This window comes from Takifugu rubripes, unplaced genomic scaffold (genome assembly GCF_901000725.2).
Source record: "Takifugu rubripes unplaced genomic scaffold, fTakRub1.2, whole genome shotgun sequence".
Lineage (NCBI taxonomy): Eukaryota > Metazoa > Chordata > Actinopteri > Tetraodontiformes > Tetraodontidae > Takifugu > Takifugu rubripes.
Window position 1 is genome coordinate 94,658 of NW_021821648.1, and position 8,253 is coordinate 102,910.

An 8,253-nucleotide genomic window follows, 5' to 3' on the forward strand; every position below is an offset into this window, starting at 1 on the left:
GTCCTGTCGGTGGTTGTTTCTGCAGAGATGCATGGGCTTCATAGATCTGACCCATTTCTCTATAGATGTGCTCCAAGCCGAACGTTGCTTTATCTAGTTTCTCTGATATTTGTTCAAGCTCCTGTTGCTTTGCTCTGAGCTGATCGGACTGCTCAGTTTTCTCTTTCAACATCAACACCTCTGACCATGTGCCATGATAGTTTTGGAGAATTGAAGAGACATTCTCTGTGGTGAGGTCGTCTATTAAGAGCTGGGTCCATTTCAGGAAATACTCTTTCTCACTGGGCGTCAGAGATGAGATGCCTTCAACAAATACATTTACAAGTTCACCACAAAAATCCCTACATTGAATTTCTCTAATTTCTTTCAGTTTCTGCTGCTTTTGGCTTTTATCCATCTCAGCTTGGTCTTTGAGGCGATACTGTTTCTTGTTTGTGTCACACCACTTCTGCCACATTTCACCTTGACGAGTGAGGAATTTCTCTTTAATCGCAGAAACATCATGTCCCTTGATTAAATCCATCACCTTCTCTGCAGCAGCTTTTCCCTTTTGGCAGGCTTCGTCTTCTTCATCCAGCCTGATTCCAGAGACCGTAGCCATGGACTCAAGCTGAAAGGAATCATGGGGTCCAGCTAGAATATTTTGAATGATTCTTTTCAACTCTTCAGAAACATTTGACTGGCCTCTGTCTTTCAGACCAATTCTATACTTCCCCTTGGTGAACTGAACAGTATTGGATTTCTCTTCAACAATAAGTAAAATTAGAGGCTTTGTAGACTTCATGAGGTCTTCAATAAGGTTTCTGTCACTTTCACTCCGAGCAGAGATGAGAACAACAGTGACTGAGGATTTTTCACTCAGTATGCTGCGCTGCTTTTCCAGAAGCCGAGCATCACCGTGAAGGTTACAGAAAGCAGTGCAGTCAGTGAACGCATCGTTGGATTTACCAGCAGGGCAGTACCAGGCAATCTCTGCTACTCCTTCCATCAAATGGCGAGTTTTGGTGCTTCCCTGGCAGTCTCTGTGGTAGAAGGTGTTATGACGGCTGCTGATCAAATTGTTTATCAGCTGAGACTTGGAGAGCGACAGTGAACCCAGGCGGAAAAATGACACCATGGGTGTCTTGGCGTTGCAGATTGGCACAGTCTTCAATGTGACAGTGTTTGAATTATCTTGGTTTCCTGTTGTTTTCCATGTTTTCTTTATTTGTCTGAAAGTCCACAATGGACATTGGATATCCATCGTGACTGGGTCAGGAACAAGCAAAGGTAGGGCGTACTGACACTGGGATAATTTAGTTATTAGATTCTGCTTTAAAAAGCTGTCTGAGCAGTGAAAAAGTGCCATTTGTATGTCCATGGGATGCACACTTTGCTGTTCTGATTCACTACTGTCTGGCATATAAAGAAATGCAGCAAAAACATCTTTTTCTGCCTCAACAGTGCTGGACTGTGGAACAAGATCTGACTGTCCTGGATCTGGATCATCTTGTGTGATAGGAATATATCTGGCTGTGTAGTCTAACAACATCAACTTCTGTGAAAACATAAGAACAACATCCTTCTCACATGTGCCAGGCTCCTGTTCCAGAGGTGGACGTATTTTAAGGAAGTCAGCAGGAGTCAGCTTCTGTCTGTACTTGTCTTGAAGGCAAAGTCTTCCCAGGAGACTGGAGAATTCAGCTTCTCGTCTCTTCATAGTAGAATCATCAGACGACTTGGGCAGCTGCTACAAATAAGCAGAGAATTGTGCATGTTGTGAAGCCCGAGGTAGCACAATACTGCAGAATGTGAATGAACTGTTCCTGTGTCTGAATTTAGAGGTTGTTTTTTTTACCTTTCTCCTGGTTTCATCCATAGCTGGATGTAAAGAATCTGAAACATATTTAAAATGTGATTATCACAAAGCCAGAACCATCTGAAGTCTGAAACTTTGTTGATACTGACTTTATTACCATGTAATACATGTGTAACAGTGACCTTTGCAGGAGATTCAAGCCACAGCTTACTTTCAAAACTCAACGAACGTTTGATTTACCTTAATGGGAAAATGTCACAATATTAACAGTCCAACCTGATTGTTGCTGTCCAAAATGTTGGATTTTCTGGCACCTCTCTTAAAATGTTTCAGTGAAATTTGAGATTGTTTTCAGATTAGTTTTAATTACATTGCTGGAGGGATTGTTTTTGCTGCTCAATGTAACTGAGTAATTCACACTTATTTCATCTCTCTCTCTCTCTGTCAAACTTACCTTGTTGATTTCCCTGGAACTCTGAGGACTTGATCTTGTCTTCTTCATGGGCTCCCTCACACTTGGGTCGGGTGTAACAGCTGGGATTATTTTCTTGGACCATGACGTCTACCTTTTCCAACAGTGCCAACATTTTTCTTTGGTCTGTCATACCTTTTTTGCATGTGTGGTATCTTTTGTCATTAAAACTATCGTCTCTTTTCAGGTTTGTCAACGCACTTTTACATTGTTCTTCAGACTCGTGAGTCACAACTGTCAGCAAATATGGCAACGATTCCTCTCCAAAAGCTTTCTCTAACCACTGACGTCCTGCTCTATAAGAGCTTTCATGATGACTGTTGGACACCAGTAAAATAAAGGCATGAACGCCTTTATTCAACTGACACGTTTCACTGTTTTGGTGACCGAGCAGATTAATGACTGAGATGTGACGACCACATAAGTCGTACAGTCCCTTTGAAATCTGCTCCACATTTGCTTGCTTGTCATGGTCAAATAAGATGTTTTGTGATCCTGTCTTCATGGAATTGGTGTCACCAACTAACACAAGTGTGAGTTCAGCTGCCACTGAAATAAAATACACAGAGAACATTGATCTTAATATACAGAAGAAAAATAAAATAAACCTAATAAATCTCAATTTTATATATTGACTACAATACTTTTACTATTTCATCACTACACTGATGTAACTGAGGTGTACAATAGTTTTTAAAACTTCAAAAATTACCTTCGTCACTTGAAGACATCTTGATTTTAGAATCCCATAAGTCCTGGAGCACCAGTGGGTCACCTCCTGTAAAATACAAGTTAACCTTTAAACAAAATTGACTTGTAACGTTCTGGTAAAGACCAGAATGTGGAGAGAAATGGTTCAAAACAGGTGAGAGGAAACACTGGATTTTGGGGAGGGAGAGCCTGAATACACAATAAAAGGTTCAGAAAAAGATGGGAAGTGGATCCACGTAAAGCTCGGTTCAACCGTTTCCCAGTTGGCTGTGGTTCTGGATGTCATTTATAGGCAGATCATGACAGTCAATTCAGTCTCATGAAAGTTAATAACACGTCAGACTAATAAATAAATAAACTGAACAGAGTAGATTATTCAGCATTTGACGGCATTATTTGCACATTCAAATTCTGCCTCTGGGACACACATTTTATTAAAAAATAACTTTATTATATTGTTAGCTTTACTTTTGTAAATGAAAACCTTTTTTTTTTTTATTGTTGCAGGGTCACTGTCACATGACAATTCTGATCATTCAAGACTAGTTAACCTAGTTAAGATAGTCAGATAAGCAGAAAGCCCATGTTGTCACATAAAAGTTTCCACGTCTCCATGGTGAAGCCGGTCGCTGAGTCGGATCTGGTCCCTCCCCCCCGTGTTGTGGATGGGGGGCCTGCCGACACAGTCCGGAGCATCCTGGACGTCCGTCGCCGAGGACGAGAGTTCCAGTTCCTGGTCGACTGGGAGGGGTACGCGATCGTGGGTCCCCCGCTGTTTCATACTGGACAACAGCCTCCTCCGAGACTTCTACTGCGCCCACCCGGATAAGCCTGGGAGGGCGCCTGCCCTACCGTCGGAGAGTCTTGGTGTTTCCCCCACCCCAGCCCAGCTCGTTTGAGGTCTCCACGCCGCCCTGCTGGACTAGAGAACGCGCAGGACTTGACTCCTGTGTTGGGTCCGCTCTGGAGCTCTTTGTGCGCCCCGGAAGACTGGACGAGTGCTTCCCTGCGGTCCAGGAGGATTGCCAGTTTGATTTTGTTAAATAAAGACTAGTTTTTGGACTTTTTATCACTGCGTTTTGCCTGCTTTCGGGTCCTGTGAAAACCGAAACCTTAACACTTTTTCATCCATCCAAAAAGACTTTAAGATAACATGAAGTTAGTCTGTTGAATGACAGTACCCCCCTTCTCTACCGTGTGCCTTCAGCACCGATTAAACTCAGATGGTGATTATTTTATATGTACAACTTTAGTGGGAAGCTAAGCAGGGTCGGGCCTGCTTCCGTTGGGTAACGTATTGCGTCACTTCCTGTTTTCTCAACGTTCGTGGGTGCGCCGTGTGTGTTGGTTTCACTTTTATTTAAACTTCTTTAAAATTGAATACTCGGGAAATTCTAATCACTTGATAACAAGGAGAAATAATCCATATTAAACAAATACAAGACTCCGCCGATTATTAGCACTAGCATGGCCTCACCGTCACAAACACAACTATAGAATATAATTACTATTTATGTATATTTCTTTTACAATCAACGATAGAATAAACTCAATATAACTGAGTAATTCACACTTATTTCATCTCTCTCTCTCTCTCTCTGTTGAACTTACCTTGTTGATTTCCCTGGAACTCTGAGGACTTGATCTTGTCTTCTTCATGGGCTCCCTCACACTTGGGTCGGGTGTAACAGCTGGGATTATTTTCTTGGACCATGACGTCTACCTTTTCCAACAGTGCCAAGATTTCTGTTTCGTCTGTCATACCTTTTTTGCATGTGTGGTATCTTTTGTCATTAAAACTATCGTCTCTTTTCAGGTTTGTCAACGCACTTTTACATTGTTCATCAGACTCGTGAGTCACAACTGTCAGCAAATATGGCAACGATTCCTCTCCAAAAGCTTTCTCTAACCACTGACGTCCTGCTCTATAAGAGCTTTCATGATGACTGTTGGACACCAGTAAAATAAAGGCATGAACGCCTTTATTCAACTGACACGTTTCACTGTTTTGGTGACCGAGCAGATTAATGACTGAGATGTGACGACCACATAAGTCGTACAGTCCCTCTGAAATCTGCTCCATGTCATGGTCAAATAAGATGTTTTGTGATCCTGTCTTCATGGAATTGGTGTCACCGACTAACACAAGTGTGAGTTCAGCTGCCACTGAAACAAAATACACAGAGAACTTTGATCTTAATATATGGAAGAAAAATAAAATAAACCTAATAAATCTCAACTTTATATATTGACTTCAATACTTTTACTATTTCATCACTACACTGATGTAACTGAGGTGTACAATAGTTTTTAAAACTTCAAAAATTACCTTCATCACTTGAAGACATCTTGATTTTAGAATCCCATAAGTCCAGGAGCACCAGTGGGTCACCTCCTGTAAAATACAAGTTAACCTTTAAACAAAATTGACTTGTAACGTTCTGGTAAAGACCAGAATGTGGAGAGAAATGGTTCAAAACAGGTGAGAGGAAAGACTGGATTTTGGGGAGGGAGAGCCTAAATACACAATAAAAGGTTCGGAAAAAGATGGGAAGTGGATCCACGTAAAGCTCGGTTCAACCGTTTCCCAGTTGGCTGTAGTTCTGGATGTCATTTATAGGCAGATCATGACAGTCAATTCAGTCTCATGAGAGATAGTTCAAGAACTATTTTTCAAAGTTAATAACACGTCAGACTAATAAATAAATAAACTGAACAGAGTAGATTATTCAGCATTTGATCAGCAGCACTTAACGGCATTATTTGCACATTCAAATTCTGCCTCTGGGACACACATTTTATTAAAAAATAACTTTATTATATTGTTAGCTTTACTTTTGTAAATGAAAACTTTTTTTTTTTTATTGTTGCAGGGTCACTGTCACATGACAATTCTGATCATTCAAGACTAGTTAACCTAGTTAAGATAGTCAGATAAGCAGAAAGCCCATGTTGTCACATAAAAGTTTCCACGTCTCCAAGGTGAAGCCGGTCGCTGAGTCGGATCTGGTCCCTCCCCCCCGTGTTGTGGATGGGGGGCCTGCCGACACAGTCCGGAGCATCCTGGACGTCCGTCACCGAGGACGAGAGTTCCAGTTCCTGGTCGACTGGGAGGGGTACGCGATCGTGGGTCCCCCGCCGTTTCATACTGGACAACAGCCTCCTCCGAGACTTCTACTGCGCCCACCCGGATAAGCCTGGGAGGGCGCCTGCCCTACCGTCGGAGAGTCTTGGTGTTTCCCCCACCCCAGCCCAGCTCGTTTGAGGTCTCCACGCCGCCCTGCTGGACTAGAGAACGCGCAGGACTTGACTCCTGTGTTGGGTCCGCTCTGGAGCTCTTTGTGCGCCCCGGAAGACTGGACGAGTGCTTCCCTGCGGTCCAGGAGGATTGCCAGTTTGATTTTGTTAAATAAAGACTAGTTTTTGGACTGTTTGACTAGCTGCTAGCAAGTGCGAAGTCAAATTCCAAGCATGCACTAATACAAAAATATTAACTGTTTACCTTAAATTGGTTATTTGCCCGCGATTAACACCCCTGAATCGGTCGAAGCAAAATGTAATGATATGTCTGCTCTAGTAGGAATTATATGTACTTTCTGTATCCACTGACAGTTCCTAATGTTCTCCAACGTCACTTCCTGAAACAAAGCGGGAGTTTTCTGTAAGAAAACTACAACAAGTATTGACAAACTCATGAAGGTTTTTATTTTTTTAAAGAAACAAGTTTGGTTTGTAACAGTTCAGTAATAAATTTGTAAATATTCTAGCAGACTTAAAAAAAAAATTCTTTCATTATTTTGTCAACATTTGATGTAGTTCCATATACATATATATTTCCTCTAGGTGGTTATAAGCAGGAAAAACGTTAATGTTACGAAATAATGTTTATGATGAATGTTCAAAAATTGTGTCCATTTCGACCGATTCGACTGTTTTGTTACGTTTTTTATACCGGAAGTAAAGGGCGTGGCCTTGGAGTTGAGGAACAGTTTACCGTATTGACCACAAGAGGGGAGACATTGGACATTAATCAAAGATAAAGAACAACTCAATGCAAATGTAATAAAGTTTTTGCAATAAAATAGCATCCACGGGTAAACAGGCGACATTTTTTTACAGCGTTTTATGTGTTAATCATTATCAGATTAACTGTTTGGCAAGAAAATAACAAAGATTGTATAGTGTTGTTCTGAAATAAATGATCCAATTAACTGTCATATCGAAAGAAAGATGCATAGAATCTCTTCAGAGGAGCTGTTGTTCCTCCCCCTATATAGTGAGAAAAACATCAGTCTCAAAAGTACAATATTGCTTTCTAGGACGTATTGATGCTGCCATCAACTGCTTCCATATCTCCAGAGGTCTGAACCACACCCAAAATGAGCATGGTACAGTATTTTTTTAAAAATATATAATAATTATACAGTTGTTTTTTAAAAAGTGGTTATAGATGTATTTTTCTCATGTCTGTTTGATGCTTGACTGTTTATGACTTCGTTTGAGCTTATAAAACAATGTTGGTAAAACAAACGTTAATATCTATGTCTACAGCTACTTGAATTAAAGGATGTGATGCTGAGAACTGGAGATCAGCTGAAGATTAAGGGGTTTGTTTTGCATGATGCAGACAGGTAAAACAAACACACCTAATATACTTTCATAGATATATTTCCAACACTTTAATGATCTAATTTGGGATCAAACCAGGTTCCATATTGACCTTGGCAATGATGCAAATGACCTGGCACTCCATTTTAACCCTCGTTTCCTTGACAACGCTGATGGATCTGTTCTGGTTTTTAACTCAAAGACAGCTGGGTGTTGGGGTGAAGAGAGAAGGGAAATACCCAAACCCTTACACAGAGGCAAGGAAGTCAAGGTAAGAGAGATTTGTTGAGAATTGTTGTCATGTTTTGTCCTAAAAGCTGCCACAGTTTATAGAAAGAAATGCAGACCTATTCCCTCAATCACATAGTGATAACCAACCTGGAGCAGAACCTCATTTCATTCTAATTTATTCTGTTTTCTTCTTCTTCAGATTGTGTTGAAGCTGGCTGGAGATGTGTTTGAAGTGGAAATTCCCGATGACCATGAATTCAAGTTTCCAAACCAGGAGAGTGTTGATGTCATCAGTTACATCAGGATTGGTGGAGACTTCAAACTGACATCTTTTAAGATCTGCTAAGAGATACTTACATGGCAGACTCTTCCACTGGAGGGCAATAATCACTAACAGCATTTAGATGGTTACAGTTCCATAAAATATTCACAA

The 8,253-nt window shown here is 41.0% G+C and overlaps 1 protein-coding gene across 2 annotated transcripts; it reads left to right on the forward strand.

Moving 5' to 3' along the window:
• The first annotated feature begins 6,422 nt into the window (after nt 1-6,422).
• LOC115248680 (galectin-1-like) lies at nt 6,423-8,253 on the forward strand. Of its 2 annotated transcripts, XM_029832445.1 has the most exons (5): nt 6,423-6,642; nt 7,301-7,369; nt 7,533-7,612; nt 7,689-7,860; nt 8,020-8,253. In XM_029832445.1, exons 2-5 carry the CDS (start codon nt 7,361-7,363, stop codon nt 8,164-8,166), a joined length of 408 nt encoding a protein of 135 aa, XP_029688305.1. In that variant the 5' UTR covers nt 6,423-6,642; nt 7,301-7,360; the 3' UTR covers nt 8,167-8,253. The 2 variants fall into 2 exon arrangements, with proteins under 2 accessions (XP_029688305.1, XP_029688304.1); XM_029832444.1 differs by having other exon boundaries at nt 6,423-7,369.

What these genes read in the sequence shown, in the direction of transcription:
- LOC115248680 (XM_029832444.1), top strand. An exon ending in GTTTTGCATGATGCAGACAG is followed by an intron (nt 7,613 to 7,688) that starts GTAAAACAAACA and finishes GGATCAAACCAG; the next exon opens with GTTCCATATTGACCTTGGCA. An exon ending in ACAGAGGCAAGGAAGTCAAG is followed by an intron (nt 7,861 to 8,019) that starts GTAAGAGAGATT and finishes CTTCTTCTTCAG; the next exon opens with ATTGTGTTGAAGCTGGCTGG.